The sequence below is a fragment of the Heloderma suspectum genome, chromosome 1 (genome assembly GCF_057233095.1).
Source record: "Heloderma suspectum isolate Gila_16-S chromosome 1, 16-S_ref, whole genome shotgun sequence".
Lineage (NCBI taxonomy): Eukaryota > Metazoa > Chordata > Lepidosauria > Squamata > Helodermatidae > Heloderma > Heloderma suspectum.
In genome coordinates, this window is record NC_139458.1 from 243,491,916 (window position 1) to 243,508,855 (window position 16,940).

Here is a 16,940-nt window from a genome sequence, read left to right on the forward strand (position 1 = left end):
TGTGCCCATACCAGAGGGGAACAGGTACATGGAAACCCCATCACTAAGGAGAGAGGAAAGAACAAGCTGCCCAAGGCCCAGGAGAAACCCCAGTGAACTCTCCACTCTACCCAGTGGTGCCTGGACTTTAGGATCAACGACCAGGGGCTCGCAGCCCAGGGGACCCCCAAATGTCCACTGAGAGAGTGGCAGGTCATGAGGGCAGCAGACGCAAACTGAATTTTGTTCCTGTAGTCATTAGTGCTATCATTTAAGTGAGTCTAAAGTGTAAATCTGCACATGCTCAGAGTATTATTACTTTTTTAAATCAATGTAATTTAAATTTAAAGCATGGATTCGCACTTGGAGGTGGGGGAAAGAGAAATGTCCACCCCCCATGACTGTTAAGTCCAGGGTCTAAAATGACCTAGCTGCACCACTGACTCTACTTGCCTTCAAACTTACATTGCTCACACCCTTTTTACACACACTCACTTAAAAATAAAAAATACACGTACACATAATACCCTAAAGCCCATTAAAGCTGCCAACTACAAGAAGACAAAAAGGAAGACAAGTGATGCACCCTATCCTGCCTCCATTTCCCACGAAGATGTGTTTTTCTCCTAACCACCCACAGACTAAGCCATCAAGCCAAAGCCCTATAACAAAGCACTGGCCCATTTCACTACAAAGCCCAAGCAGAGGACATGGTGCGGCAAACTTAAATAGCCTGGCCCCCAGCAGCAGCCCTTCGATGGCCATTTCAAATGAAGTGGTACGGACATGTTAGCCGATTTGTTGCTCTTCAACACTGCTGCATGCAATGCTGCTATCCAGTGGCCTAGTGGTAAATTTTGAAGTGCATGCACTCATCATGACAGTCCCCATAAGCCACCCACCCAAGGAGAGTCCAACAATGCAGGAAGCTATGTTGATTCATATCAGCAACCCAGTTCTAGCCGTTTTCATCTCCACCAGGACCAGGGCTGTTGTAAAGTGAATGCGTCTTAATTGCCCATTCAAGAGCAGGCCACCCCAAAATTCTTTGCATTACAACCGGGAACAATGTATTGTTGCTAGGAAAATCCATTTCCCCCCAGCTACTGTGAGGACTGCAGCTAAGCTCAGAGGGAACAGGGGATTCATGGGGGCAGGGGCGGTGTTGCCATTGTCCCTACTAATCAAAAGGCCCCAGTGCTTCCACCCGGAGCCCTGCCTCCGCTGCACTACTGCCACCATCACATCCACCAACTGCATTGTGAGATGGGGGAAGGGAGTGAAATTCCTCCCACTGAGGAAGCATCACTAGTGAGAAGGCCCTGTTCCTCATAGTGACCTACTTGGGATCAGAAAGTGGGGGAACCTGGAGAAGGGTGTCTCTGATAATATTCTCAGAGTCTTCAGGGAGTCTTGCTGATGTGTGGCTACCTCTACCCCTTGACCAAAACTAAACAGAAATTAATAATGTTGAAGACAATCTCATTATAGGGTCCTAGCTCATGATGTTGAACCTTTTAGAATATTAGGCCTATAATTTGTACATGTCCTTTGTATGTTTAAATGTGGATGAGCAAATTGAGTGGTAGCGGTAGCTGGGGAGACACCTGAGGAAAGCCTCTGCTAGAATGTCACAAATGATGATGTCATAGGGATGCTGTGGTAAAGGTTCTATTCTGCACCCATTTGAGGCCAGGCTGAGGCTAGAGGCAGAAGCTGGTGGCAGTTACGCAAAGGTCAGGGAAATTGTGGTATAAATACCACCCAGTCAGGACCACTGTCCACGAAGACTCCAATTTCATGTTGCTTGGAAAGATCCTGTTATAGAGTCATCACACAGGCTTTAGAAGAAACAAAGAAAAGTGGGGGAAACGGTAAAGATCCACACCTCAATAGCAAAATTACCATTAATTTTAACTGGTTTGCGCTGTACTCTTTAGGAACTTCCGGATGTTTTTAAAGCTGCAATTCTATACACATAGGATTGCACAGTAAATTGGCCAAATATGGGAAAAGAGGATGAACCTCTGGAATGATTTTGTCCTACGTGAGGGCATATGTGAGGGCAGGGAACTAAAACGTATGTCTAAGCTCCAAACATATAGGTGGGGTTCTTAAGCCAACTATATCATTATGAATAGCTTCTGATGCACTCACAAATTGGCTTTTAAAAGGGGTCATGTGATTCTCCATGTGTAGAAAAATTATGTGGGGACTAATATGTCTGCTTGAAACTCAACATTAAAAAAACTAAAATCATGGCATCTGGCCCCATCACTTCCTGGCATATAAAAAGGGAAGAAATGGAAGCAGTGACAGATTTTATTTTCTTGGGCTCCAAGATCACTGCAGACAGTGACTGTAGCCATGAAATTAAAAGACGCTTGCTCCTTGGGAGGAAAGCTATGGCAAACCTAGACAGCACAGTAAGAAGCAGAGACATCACCTTGCCGACAAAGGTTCGTATAATCAAAGCTATGGTTTTCCCAGTAGCAACGTATGGCTGTGAGAGCTGGACTATAAGGAAGGCTGAGCGCCGAAGAATCGATGCTTTCGAACTGTGGTGCTGGAGAAGACTCTTACAAGTCCCCTGGACTGCAAGGAGGTAAAATCAGTCAATCCTAAAGGAAATCAACCCTGACTGCTCATTAGACGGACAGATACTGAAGCTCAAATATTTTGGCCACCTAATGCGAAGAGAAAACTCCCTGGAAAAGACCCTGATGCTGGGAAAGATTGAAGGCAAAAGGAGAAGGGGACGGCAGAGGAGGAGATGGCTAGATAGCATCACCGATGCAATGAATATGGACTTGAGCACACTCCGGGAGAGAGCGCAGGACAGGAAGGCCTGGCGTGCTATGGTCCATGAGGTCACGAAGAGTCGGACATGACTGAACAACAACAAAATATGCCTGCATGGGCATATGAATAGTATCCTGTGTTGTTCTTTGTTCCTATTCATAGATTCAACTCAAGAAATATTACAAAGATGATTAGTCAAACGTTTCTACGCGTAAACATTCACATGATTGCTTTTGAAAATCCATTAACATAAAACATTGCAGAGACTGCTTCTGCCTACCATAATATTGATAGACCAGACATACATTCTGTCATATTCCTCAGTCTAGGCATTCTGGAGGTCAGTTGAAGAGTTCTCTAGCAGGCCACTCTGTGGAAATAAATTCATTCCCAAAGGCAAACTCTACTTTCAGGAGGAATATTTCCTGCTGGAACTAACTGGTTCATCCTCAGGAGCACAGACAACAAGCACCTCAGTTTATCTAAATCTCTCTTCAGGAGTTTGCTGAGGACTTGACTATAACCAAAGAGGGATTGCCCCTGGCCCCTCCACCCTGTAACTCCCTGTGTTGACAATGTGTCTACAATGGCACTGACTGAAAACGCTGATAAACGAAGCTCCCTCCGTGGTTACGGTAAAACTCTCTTTGGCAAATGCCTGAAGAGGGCTAAAGCCATCAGTGGCTTGAGACAGCCTCAATAGGTTTGCCAACCGGCCAGTTCAAAATGAGTTTGGTCTCATACGCCTTTAACATGATATTGTTATGTAGAAGCTTTTCATGTCACGAGGCTAAGCAATCACCTCCTGGTTGCTGTAGTTCAAAGTGCTCCTAAAGGGACAGCTACATGGGCTAGTTAGAAAGTTGGCAGCCTTAGGCCTCAGATACTTCAAGCTGCATTCATATAACCTTTGGAGCCTCAGGTTTTTGTCAGCCTATGCTGACTTTTAGGTGCTCATCACAGCATGTGACGGTCATTTGACTGCCAACTGCACAAACTCACACTGGATTTTTGCACTTCAGCAAAATTCCAGCCAATTGACTCCAGCCACCACTGGATCCAGTTGAATCACAGCTTTTATCTACCAAAATGTTAGCATAGCCAAACTGAGGGATGTGGGGGGAGGGGAGACAGTCTGGGGCTGGCTCAAGACATTTTCTTGCCTCTGGTGAAGTACAAGATGGCACCCCCGCCATTCCACATACAGAAGCCAATCGGACTGGGTGCATTCTAATATCAACATCATGTTTCACTCCCTTTTCAGCAATGGGAACTGTATCTTATTTACTAGTTTGAAGCTCAGACGAGAAGTAGAGTGTTGCTGCTATAGCTAATAGCTCTCAGGGCGATGCACAATTAAAAAAACACTAATATATTCCAAAAAATAAAATAAAATGCAAAATCCATATTTAAAGAGGTTAAGTACCTGGTGTACTCCCAGATATGTGGGTGCAGGATTGCAGCCTGAGACTCACAAGTTACCAGCTAATGCGCTAGCTGCTCCTGTAAATATAGGAATATAAAAAACAAAAACACCCCAATAATTGTTTTTAAAACCCTGCACCAACCCTGCAGGTGACCTGGTCCTTATTTGGATGACAGAAAGTGTCTATGTGTATCATAGATAACATATATGTTAAGAATTACTGTCTCATTCTATCTTTATTGCTCTTTTCCTAGTGCAGTCCCACCTGTACTTCAACCAGTATGAGGTTCCTTTATTTTTTTATACTTGTCTTTTGCCTGTTCCATCCTATCTACCTGGACAAATCAGGTAAGAATGTCAAAAGGGTGCAGAATATAGTGTTATAATTTCCTCAGGTATTTTCCTTAAGGAAAAACTTATTTCCCTCATCTGCATTACTTCTACTAATACACTGTTAGCGCTGTGGTATTCTCAGCCTCTCTTGGAGATGGCTTGACTGAGTCACCTGAGTAAATGTTAGCAAAAAAAAAATTGTAACCATTGAAGGCAACTCTGATATTACATACAGGTTTCTCCTGGTTCTCTCTGTAGGACATGCTATATATATTTTTAAGGACTGAATATTTCATCAATTCTTTTTAGTTTTCAAAATCTGTATTTTTAATAAAAGACTTTGAACAAGAATATTAGGGCAGGTTTTGGTGTGCCATTGTATACAACCAGGCTACAGGCTGCAGAAAAGGGCTCTGTTTAAGAAAAAGTTGCATGCAGATTGTCACATGGTGATAATCATCTGACAATTTTACCATTTGTACATACACACTAGGAAGTCATTGCCAACCATCACATATATGAGATATATATGCAACTTTCATGCTTTTTCCTCAGAAGTGCTTTTCATGTTGGAACGGAAATATGTGATTCTGAAGCGGCCTTAAGTAGGAATGGATAAACCTGTCAATTTCAGTTTCTCTCATTTTCTCATTTTTCCAATCTTAAATTCATTCTGTCCCATTTCCGCATCAGTTTGCAGATTGTTTATTACATTTGTGTGCATTTCTTCTAATATATTCATTTCTGAAAGCGCTTTTGCCTAGTGTACAAATTTTTAAAGCAATTTCCGTGAATGTACTGCATTTTTGTATGTTCTTTTCACTAATATAAAATTTTTTGCATACCTTCCCCTAATATACACATCTTGTATGCATTTTTTGATTGGAGAACTGCATTGCAAAATTTGGAGACATATGAATACTGAAGGATAGCTGTGTTTTGGTTTGGAAGTATAAATTAGGTAGGTTTGCATTAAAATGCAAACTGAAATAATTTATCCCCCATTCTTAGCCCTAACAGTACAATCGTATGCATGTCAGAAGTAAGTCCCACTGAGTTCAATGAGACTTACTCCCAAGTAAGTGTATATAGGATAGGATTACAGCCTATGCATTCTTTTGATTTGGGCACATATTCCCATGAGAAAGGTAAAACAATCAATCATGGGCTTTCATTCCAACTGAAAAAAAGCATTTCTCAAAATTTGCTTTCAACATTTCAGAACTGTAGCTGCAAGAAAAACAAAAACTAACCCAAACATATAAACGTACTAACCCCATATACACATACATACGCATACACACCTTGCTTTGGAAATCACTGTTCAACACAGTCCTATATATATTTACTCAGAAGTTAGTCCACCTGTATTCAACAGGAGTTGCTCCCAGGTAAGTTTGCATGAAATTGTAGACTTAGGGTACCACCCTATTGATTGTATCCTCACTGCTCAGAACCCCCTGAACTCAGAGGCTTCTGAGTTTCCTGAAGCCAGCAGGGCAGGAAGAACGGCAGATGTCATCTTTGCCTTCCTGTCCTCTGATCTCCTGCATTTTTTCTAGATGGGCTTTTCAGCCCATCTAGCAAGGGTACTTCACAGGGGGATGACAAGAGGCCGGAGGAGGCTCAGGATAACTTGTATCCTGGCCTCTCCAATCTCCTCCCCTCTTTGCCCACTGGAATGCCCCCTTTCCTGAGGCTCCAAGGTTGCTTTTCCAACCTCGGAGAGGCAGCTGGTATAGTTCTCTCTGTGCTGGCTGTGAGAGAGAGAGGACTGGGGTCAGAACTCTGACTTTCCCTTCTGAGGTCAGAGTGCCGTCTCCGACCTCAGAGGGGTTTTACAAGCCATCCTATGGTCCCTGGGATGCTCTCCCAGGGACCATAGGATCTCTTAGATTGTAAACCATAATTAATTATGCAAAGCACCCTGCAATACTGTTAGGTGCCTGATAAATTACAGTGTGAAAAAAGCTTAATGCACTCTTACAAAGTGAACAAAACATTGGAAGAAAAAGCTCAAGTGCTACTTATAGTAATATTTGAAGCTGATCATATTTGAATGTGCATCATTTGCTCTCTTAACACTCAGACTCAAAGTATGCATTACTCTAAAGTCACAGCTAGCACCCATGTCTTTTGTCTTTTAAAATCTATAGTAAGCACCCTTCCATCTGCAATATATATTGCCAAATAAGTGATCCATTAAAGCAAACGGATCGCTATTTGGAAAAATATATTTTAGGTGCAGGGATCCCAATCTGGACCCGGACCATGGCAGAGGGAAGGGTTTAAGCCCTCCTGCTCCCCATGCTAGGCTCCCAATCCAGTTTGGGACCCCTGCACTTATCCCAGAGTAAAAAAGTAATGTATGTTTTGGCACTCAGAGATGTTCAGTTGAACGTGTGAGCTGTCTCCTTTAAAGTGTTAGGTGACATCAAAACTCCATCAGTGAATTATCTGTGAGGGTTCAACTACAGATGCAAATCATTACTTGTTGCTATAGTCAAGGAGTGGTGAACCTGTATGTGTGAATTAGTTCTTTGTATGTGTGCCACATCAGAAGACTTTAAATTGTTTTAAAGTTTGTAAATTGTTTTTAAAATTTGTAAGGTTTTAAAATTGTTATACATTTTAATTGTAAGTTGCCAATAGAGGCCCTATTTGGGCTGAAAGGAAGCTCATATATATATATGTTTTAAAAAATGAAAATATGGTGATCCATCCTGAAGTACAGTTTGGCACCGGGATGAAGACAATATTGCTGTGTACCCAGAGACCAGAGACAGATTTTAGTGTCTTACACTATTATAAAGTGTGGATATGCCCAAAGAGCATGTTGGGTATCCCCAGCAATGGTTGATAGGGACATGCTAATTAACTTTTACATGTGGGTGGAATTGGGTGGCAAGGATATTGAACTGCTAGTGTATCCCCTGAGGTCTCCTCTTTTATTAGAACATGTCTTACACCCCTTATGAACTCAAACACAACCTCCTGTTATCCTCCTCAGTCAGTAGACATGTGTGTATTTGCTTTCTTGGGCTTCATATACTGACTTCTGCACAGGAGTCAATAGAAATACTAACAAGGATCACAAACATTCCTCATGTCTTTGAAGGCACAGGCCGATGTAGGAGACTAAAGGGAGTTTGCCGACATACACTCTGCCATCCTGTGGAAGTCTACGTTGGCCGATGCAACAATGGAATGGGAAATTGCTGTGTGGATGATGCTGAAGACATTCGGAAACACAGACAGTAACCCCTCTGCTGGTAACGGCATGAAGAAAGGATAAGCAGTCCAGAATAGTACTTGTGATTCTGGACTTCAGCAGTCAAGGGGAAAAAGCATCTGGTGTTCTATGTTGCTGTAATAAATGCTGTTCCTTATTAAGAACCTGTACCAGGGCATATTTGTGCAGTATTTTCCACATCAAGAGCTCTTGCAAATTGTCAAAAGTAGCCTGTCAAAATCCAAAAGTCTTATGTAATACTCTCCAGATGCAAGTTACTAGACAATACAGATATCAGGCTCATAAGCTTAAAAACACTTTGGAAACAAGTACACTAAAAAAGCAGAGTGCAGATTTTCATTTTTACCCCTCAGTTCAAAATACAAGTCTACATATAACAGAGCTTTTTATGTGTAGCTTGATTTTACTATGACTTTTTTTTTTTTTTACTGCTAATTGATTATATTTAATATTGCATTTTGGGTGCACCCAAGATATGCCAGCTGAGAGATGCAGGTGTTGATGTTGCAATAATGTGTCCTCCCACGCTATGTAAATGGAATAGAGGATTGCTCTGCCCAAAGCTGCAATCCTGGGCATATTTACTTGTAAGTACATCTGACTGACTTACCTTTCAAGAACATGTTTAGGAGCAGGATGTAATAATAATTACTTACTGCGAACACTTTTGTCTTACTTCTCCTTTCCTCAGTAGTTGGGAGCTGGCAGGATCACTTTTCTTTGGAGCCCTGGATCTGTGATGCCTTTGAAGTCTGAAGTTGTAACACCTTCAAGCTATGTAGGTTCTTTTCTCTACCTTTCCACGCTGTGAGAGGTTCACAAGTTATTCATTAATATTAAACTTAACTTGAAGTACTTCAAGGATCCAAGGTGCCTTGAACATTTATAGCACCGTACAATTGCAGATGGTTGTTAGTGGTGGTATTTTATTGCTGTTTTCATAAGCTACAAGCTACCCAGATGAAGAAACATGCTGAGATTAGTTCATCCAAGCCACAATGGTAGATTTACCAAGCAGCAAATTCAATGTTAAAGTTTATTTTAGAAAGAAAAGCAGTACAGCACACTTGCCTTAAAAACTATATGGGAGGCATTTTAAAATAACAAGAGATGGACAGGGCTGTAAGGGAATACTAGCAAGGACCGTCTCAAGCACAGCCTCCTCAGGGACAAGATCTGACCACCAGACATTGAGAATGACTAAGCAAGTGGAGATAGATATTCCCAAAATGCTGACTTCCTTGAAGCATCTTCTTGGTCACCCTCAGAACAAGTACTTTCTTCAATTCCATCTTAAGTAGGGGGAAAGCTGCAGATGTACAACATGTAGCCCTTGCTCAGAAACACCTGGTTTGACTTTTGAGCATCTGCCTCAAGAAAGAGTTCTGCATTAACTTGAAAGTTTGTGTTCTTTTATTGAATTAATTTTTGATAGGCAGAATGACAGGTTAGATGGATTAAGACTGGCACAAAGCAGTAGTACTTATGTTCTTAAATCATCAATAGAAGTCCTAGAAGTCATCCTAGAATTACTGGTTGCAACTATTCAATTTTTTTTACATAAGTTCCGCAGATGCTCAAGGATACAGAACACACATTTCCAATTAATACATAGCATGGGATGTCCTCATTCTAGACTTCAGTTATGGCTTCTGACATATGGTCTGAAGTCAGACATCATTGACTCCTAAAGGTATTCAAGCAGGGTATCTGTGCAGTTAATTCAAGCTATGCATATTACCAAACTACAGAAGCTTAGCTGAGGAACAGGCTCTGTTCTTCTGATCAGGACTGCAGGCTACCCAATGAGGTTATGGTGGAAGTAAGATTTGAAGATATCCCCCCCCCCTTGTTTAGTATCTGGATAGGCTATTACAGCAGAATGGAGAAAGGAAGCATTGCACAGGCATTTTGTGCATGTCCAATGGAGTCAAAATGTCTCTTCCTTTTACTCAGGGACTAGGCAGGGGACACAAAGTCTGGTGTAAATGTGCACACGCTTGGCTTTTTGAAGTTAACTTCTAAGCCTAATTTAACCCCCCTCCAAAGGATCAATTAGAGAATGTCTTTTACTGAATTCTGTTTCTTGATCACATGAAGGTATGGCAGTATGTTGGAAGGGCAGAATGGTATCCTGGGGACTAATCATTATCATCATAATCAATAAAAATGCCTGCAGATTTTTAAGAGCTGGACAGAGAGAACTCCAAGAACAAATCACACAGGCACTGACCCTTTGGGTTTTCAGCACCTACTGAGAATGTACCCGTTCCAATAAGCATTCTCAGAAGGGTAATCTTGTCTTCGGTATACAGTAATAATATACAGTATTTTACCGAGTACAGTATTTTGATGATGATCTTATACTGCACTATTCCATACATAGCTTAGACATTTCTTTTAAAGTAAACGATTCATAAATATCGTCAAATTAAAAAATGAGGGCGAACAACGCTTACAGTCTCCAAGAGAGAGGAAAGAAAAGGAAGGAGGAACGGGGAGGAATAAGGAAAGCGGGCGAATTCAGGCGCCGCTCTTCGACCGGGAAGAGGAGGCGCCCAGCCGGCCGTTGGTCCCTGCTGAGCCGACGGAGTGGGCTGTGCTGCCCGTCCTCCCGCACGGCCACAACCCCAGTAGAAATGGCTGCGACGGAAACTTCCGGGAGACGCAGATCGAAGAGTGCTTCTTTTCCTGCGCCAGGGCTGAGTCTCGGCCACGGGACCTGGGGCTGAACGCCGGCCGGAATATCGCAAACTCGGCTTCCGCGGCGCGCTCACCCCAGACACGGCACTAGGAACCGCCTTGCGCGCCAAGGCGCCCAGCGGAGCTCCGCCTGCCGCTGTAAGAGGAGGTGCGAGGACGAAGCAGTGGAGCGCGCTGCGCGCGAGTGATCTGGCCCGGATCCGCGGGCTGCTTCCCAAGCCACGAATTTTGCATTCAGCCTCGCGGAGCGTAGACCGGGGCGACCCCGCGCGCTGCTTGCGCCCTCGGGGAACGGAGCAGCTCCGCGTCGCGAAAGCTTTTGCGCGGCTACGCGGTCGCCCGGCTCCCCGGCGCCGCTTGAACCCCCGAGGGCCGGAGCGGTTGTCGCGCCGCCTATTCAGCCTGGCCCGTTCGCTAGACGAGGGGGCTGGCGCCGGGCGGGCTGGGGAGAGCGCTCGCTGAACTTCAGCCCGCGCTTCTCCGCTCGGAGAATGCCAGGCGGGGCCCTGCGAAGCGGAAGGGGGGAAGGACGCGCGGCCGCGGCCCGGCTGCTTCTGAGGCGTTTAACCCGCCGAATGCGTCGCTGCTCCGCGGTGCGGTCGACGGGCGCCCGCGTCCCTTTCTCGCCGTAGCGGTGGGTGTGTCGTGCGCCCGCGCCGCTGCCCTGGTATAGCCGCTATTCATCAGCCTGTGCCTACTCCGTGTTTAACGTTATTTAAATCCTAGGTGGTTTTAGCCTATTCTCAGCTAGTCTTTTCTTCTAAAGAAACAAAGATAGCTGGGTGCAGGGGCGTTGCTCGGTTCTTAAAAGATCCGGGCACAGGCCCATTACACAAATTTGCATATATCTGAGTCTAACTATATCTCAAATATGTGTGTGCGTGCATGTAGTGTGTATAGATTACATACATGCATGCATGCATAAGAAGTGTGGACTGACACCCCCCCACACACACACACTTCAACTCAGACCCCAATTCAGCATTTTGGAAAACATCCTGCTTCTGCTCCGGTAAATGTGTAGTCAGATCACTTCAGCTCAGCACCAAACCTGAGTCAGTGTTTCAAAAAAACGAGTCTTTATGTGGCCTGTGGACTACCATGGGAAATTGGGGGGGAAAAAAAACTTTTCTTGGTCAGAACTAGATGATGATTTCAGGCATAGTAGCCCCCTAGAAGGGGATTGCACCTGCCCAATGTCAGAAAAATAGGTGCAGGGTTTATATTTTGATTTTCTGTTAAAGGGAACTGTCAATCACATTTTTATTCTTTGGAAGAATTCAATGGAATTTTTACGATTCATTGCCTCATCAGAGGAGATCATGTCTGCCAAATTTCAGAATGATAGCCACAGGGATTTTTGTGCAAGGGTGGCCTTGACATTTTCAGGTCTTCAAAAGAGGAATCATAGAATAATAGGGTTGGAAGGGGCCTATAAGACTGTCGAGACCAACCCCCTGCTCAATGCAGGAATCCAAGTCAGAGCATCCCTGACAGGTGGCTGTCCAGCCTCATCTTGAATGCCTCCAGCGTGGGAGAACCCACTACCTCCCTAGGTAATTGGGTCCATTGTCCTATTGCTCTAACAGTCAGGAAGTTTTGGGAATTATGGAAAGCTTCCTTCCTATAATTTCATTTTGCCAAGATTCCACCAGGATTCAGCCAATGGGTCTATTTGCAAAACTAGGGCTAAATTATGGAGAAACTCTGAGCATGAGCATAGAAACCAAATGCACAGTTACAAGATGGGTGATACGTGGCTCAACAACACTACAAGCGAGAAGGATCTTGGAATTGTTGTAGATCACAAGCTGAATATGAGCCAGCATTTTAATGTGGCTGCAAAAAAGGCAAATGCTATTTTGGGCTGCATTAATAGAAGCATAGCTTCCAAATCCCGGGAAGTACTAGTTCCCCTCTACTCAGCGCTGGTTAGGCCTCATCTGGAGTACTGTGTCCAGTTCTGGGCACCTCACTTCAAGAAGCATGCAGACAAACTGGAGAGGGTTCAGAGGAGGGCAACAAAGATGATCAGGGGACTGGAAACACAGCCCTATGAGGAGAGACTGAAAAAAACGGGCATGTTTAGCCTTGAGAAGAGTAGACTGAGGGGAGATAGGATAGCGCTCTTCAAGTACTTGAAAGGCTGTCACAGAGAGGAAGGCCAGGATCTCTTCTCGATCATCCCAGAGTACAGGACACGGAAGAATGGGCTCAAGTGACAGGAAGCCAGATTCCGGCTGAACATCAGAAAAAACTTCCTGTCTGTCAGAGCAATACGACAATGGAACCAATTCCCTAGGGAGGTGGTGGGCTCTCCCACACTGGAGGCATTCAAGATGAGGCTGGACAGCCATCTGTCAGGGATGCTTTGACTTAGAATCCTGCATTGAGCAGGGGGTTGAACTCGGTGGTCTTATAAACCCCTTCCAACCCTACTATTCTATGATTCTATGTACTAAGTGCCTTTCCCTCACCACCCCACAAATGACAAAACATGCATAGGACTGAGCGGAAAGGGTAGTCAATTCATTTTATTTATTTATTTAAAACATTTCTATCCTGCCTTATATCATTAAGATCTCAGGGTGGCATACAGATAAAATCATTGTAAACAATATAAAACACTTAATAATTTAAACAACTAAAAACATATTAAACTATTAAGCTAAAACCGTTAAAATCTAAAACAGTGTAACAGTTAAAGCAATGTGCTAGGGAATGCATTTAGCCCTCAAAGGCTTTGGTAAATAGCCATGTTTTTACTTGGCGCTGAAATGAGACCAATGTCTTAGCCAATTGGGCCTCCAAGGGGAGGGCATTCCACAACCAGTGTGCCACAGCAGAGAAGGCCCTCTCTCACGTCCCACCCTAGTGGGACGCACTGGTGATACGCAGAGGAGGGCCCCTCCAACAGATCTCAGTTCTCAGGCAGGCATATACAGGGAGAGGTGCTCCCTCAAATATCGAGACAGAATTGGGTAGGCACTGTATTAAGCTTGCAGTATCATGCTCACAACTCAGGACACTAGGAGGGATAGTGACCGCCTCATGTTCACCTTAAACACCTTCTGATTAGGATCTCTAAACCCCTGTGTGCCTTGACAATTTTTACTTCTTGTTTTAGTTTTTATTTTTTTTATTTATTAAATTTATTAATCGCCCATCTGACTGGTCACCCAGCCACTCTGGGCGATGTACAACCCACCATAAAACAATTTAAAACAATAAAATTTTACCATAATTTTTTTTTTTTAAAATACCCTAACCCACCCCAAATGCCTGCCTGAACAACCACGTTTGTAATGCACGACGGAAGCTCATTAAAGAGGGGGCATGACGGAGTTCCCTAGGGAGGGAGTTCCACAGAGTGGGGGCCACCACAGAGAAGGCCCTCTCCCTCGTCCCCACCAGTCTAGCTGTCCTGGCTGATGGGACAGAGAGAAGGCCATCCGAGGCTGATCTTGTTAAGCGGCCTGTCTGGTGTTGCTGGAGGCACTCCTTAAGATAGGCTGGGCCGGAACCATATAGGGTTTTAAAGGTCAAAACCAACACCTTGAATTTGGCCCGGAAAACAACTGGTAACCAGTGCAACTCCTTCAGCACTGGAGTGATGTGATCTTGCCGGCGGCTGCCTTTAATCAGGCAAGCCGCCGCGTTCTGTACCAGCTGCAGCTGCCGAACCGTCTTCAAGGGTAACCCCACATAGAGCGCATTACAGTAGTCTAAACGAGAGGAGACCAGGGCATGTACTACCGATGGGAGCAGATGGTCGGGAAGGAAGGGGCGCAGCCGCCGTATCAGATGGAGTTGATACAGCGCTGTCCGGCTCACAGCTGATACCTGAGCCTCCATGGACAGCTGGGAGTCCAAAATGACCCCCAGGCTGCGGACCTGGTCTTTCAAGGGTAGCCGTACCCCATTCAACACCAGGTCAACATCCCCCAGCCTCCTCTTGTCTCCCACCAAAAGTACCTCAGTCTTGTCAGGGTTGAGCTTCAGCTTATTCCTCCCCATCCAGCCACTCACCGTCTCCAGACATTTGGACAGGGATTCTACAGCCAACCTTGGTGAAGATTTGAATGAGAGGTAGAGCTGCGTGTCATCCACATATCGATGACACTGCACCCCAAACCTCCTGATGATAGCCCCCAGCGGCTTCACATAGATGTTAAATAGCATCGGGGAGAGGATGGAACCCTGTGGCACCCCACAAGTAAGTGGCCACAGGTCCGAAACCTCCTCTCCCAGTGCTACCCTCTGGTACCTGCCGGAGAGGAAGGACCGGAACCACCGCAATACAGTGTCTCCAATGCCCAACCCCTCCAGGCGGTCCAGGAGGATACCGTGGTCAACGGTATCAAAAGCCGCTGAGAGGTCGAGGAGCACAAGGAAGGAGCATTCACCCCTATCCAGAGCTCTCCTCATATCATCCACCAAGGCGACCAAGGCCGTTTCTGTCCCATGCCCAGGCCTGAAGCCCGACTGAAATGGGTCTAGATAATCAGTTTCTTCCAAGTGTGCCTTCAACTGCACCGCCACCACCCGCTCAATCACCTTGCCCAAAAATGGCAGATTTGAGACTGGGCGAAAGTTGTTCAGAACTTGAGGATCGAAGGAGGGCTTCTTTAAGAGCGGTCTTATCACTGCCTCCTTGAGGGCTGATGGCATCACTCCCTCCTCAAGGGAGGCGTTCACCACTGCCTTGATCCCCTCACCCAGTCTCTCTCTGCAGCTCATAATGAGCCAAGATGGGCAAGGATCAAGTAAGCAGGTGGTCGGCCTTACAGATGAAAGCACCTTGTCCACTTCATCAGGAGGAAGAAGCTGGAACCGATCCCACAAAACCGGTTTGCCACAGGCCGCCTCTTGCTCACTAACTGTATCCACAGCGTGCAGAGTAACACACCTAATCTGATCAATTTTATCTGCAAAGTGCCTTGCCAAAGCCTCACAGGAGGCCTTAGAATGCTCCAGTGGTTCCGGAGCCACAGGACCGACCAGGCTCCGGACCACTTGGAACAGCCTCCTGGGGCAGCACTCTGCAGACGCGATGGAGGCAGCATAATATTCCTTTGAGAAAAGGAAACTTTATGCATGGCTAGCACAAAAGCCACTGGACCTAACTGTCTGAATTTTGGCAGGTTCAGTCATCTCCATAGGGGCTGCTAGGTCCCTACATTCCATGCAGGTATGTAGAAGCACACACAAAAAATACAGCTCTTTGCTTTGACAAATTTTCTTGAAATTAGTAAATTTTACCTTTAGCACAAACACCACTGGACCTAACTGCCTGAAATTGGGCAGGTTCAATCAGCTCCATGGGGGCTACCAAGGTTCCACATTTCATGAATTTAACTTGCAAACTAAAAAAGTTATGTCCGTTTTTGTTTTCCAGTGGAAGTTAATGGGAAAATGTAAAAAAAAAAAAAAAAAACAACGATGACAGCTCAAAAGATCTGGGACACAGCTCAAAAAAGATCCAGGGCCTGTGCCCAGGTGAGCCAACTCCTAATAACACCCTTGGCTGGGTGGCTTCTGGAAAAGGTTGGCCTGGAAGCTGAGACCTTGAGGACAGCTTCATGAAAGCCTGGTGCCCTGCAGATGATTTGTACTACAACTACCATATTCCCTGACCATTGGCCATGTGTTTTGCCAAAGGCAGAGATGTTCTTTTTTGGATTCAGAGCAATGACTACACAAGGGAGTAAGAGTCAAAAAGCCTTATTAACTACAGCAGGCAGAGTATTACAGTTAAGCATATGATGTTATAAAGCAAACCTAAGCAAAATATCTTTCTCCTCTGTTCTGCTGTTGGGAGCCCCAGATAACGACAGCAGAGGGACTCCAGTCGGCTAACATGCAGCACCTCCATGGTCCCAGTCTGTGCTGAAGCTCAATTGAATGATGCTCTGGAGGGACTTATATACTTGAAGTCCCGTGTCTATGTGCTGTTTTTCACAGCCCCCTTAATCACTCACACCTGTTGATGGTCAAAACTTTCAGTCTTCCCATGTTTATGCATTTTTTTAATTCTAACCAAGAGGTAAGCGCTAAGGCAGGTGGACCATGGGCAAAGAGATCTTCCCGCATTCCAATGTCCTACCAGCCTGACCATACTCTGGAAAACCAGGAGTCAGGCCAAGAGGCTAGAAGGCCCTTAAAGAGGCCTAAGAGGCTTGATTTTTAAGGTTTCACAGGAGTTTCAGGCATAAAAGAAGCAGTTGTAGCATGTCACACTATCTCCTCGATATACAAAAGTCTTCTGCGGCATTTCCGCTACACCAGACTGCCTGGGGCTGATGGCAGTTGTAGTCCAGAACATCTGGAAGTCACCTGGTTAGTTGTTTATTCGGTCAGTCGCTTCTGACTTCGTGACTTAATGGACCGGCCCACACCAGAGCTACCTGTTGGCCATCGCCACCCCCAGCTCCCCCAAGGTCT

The 16,940-nt window shown here is 45.1% G+C and overlaps 2 protein-coding genes across 2 annotated transcripts in view; both read right to left on the reverse strand.

Moving 5' to 3' along the window:
- LOC146358886 (cysteine-rich venom protein DIS2-like) overlaps positions 1-8,555 on the reverse strand; it is a 50,809-nt gene extending 42,254 nt beyond the window's left edge. Inside the window, exon 1 of the mRNA XM_084822595.1 lies at positions 8,450-8,555. The gene's annotated coding sequence lies outside the window, so the exon portion shown is untranslated. The remainder of the gene's footprint in view (positions 1-8,449) is intronic.
- On the reverse strand, positions 8,191-16,770 carry LOC146358887 (uncharacterized). The gene is made up of 3 exons (XM_084808579.1): positions 16,735-16,770; positions 10,253-11,050; positions 8,191-8,598 (listed from the first exon to the last, which is right to left on the reverse strand). Exons 1-3 carry the CDS (start codon positions 16,768-16,770, stop codon positions 8,563-8,565), a joined length of 870 nt encoding a protein of 289 aa, XP_084664705.1. The 3' UTR covers positions 8,191-8,562.
- Positions 16,771-16,940: the final 170 nt, after the last annotated feature.

What these genes read in the sequence shown, in the direction of transcription:
- LOC146358887 (XM_084808579.1), bottom strand. Translation starts at nt 16,770, where the DNA reads ATGCCGCAGAAGACTTTTGTATATCGAGGAGATAGT. An exon ending in TTGTATATCGAGGAGATAGT is followed by an intron (nt 11,051 to 16,734) that starts GTGACATGCTAC and finishes TAAACGCCTCAG; the next exon opens with AAGCAGCCGGGCCGCGGCCG. An exon ending in TTTCCTCTCTCTTGGAGACT is followed by an intron (nt 8,599 to 10,252) that starts GTAAGCGTTGTT and finishes AACCTCTCACAG; the next exon opens with CGTGGAAAGGTAGAGAAAAG.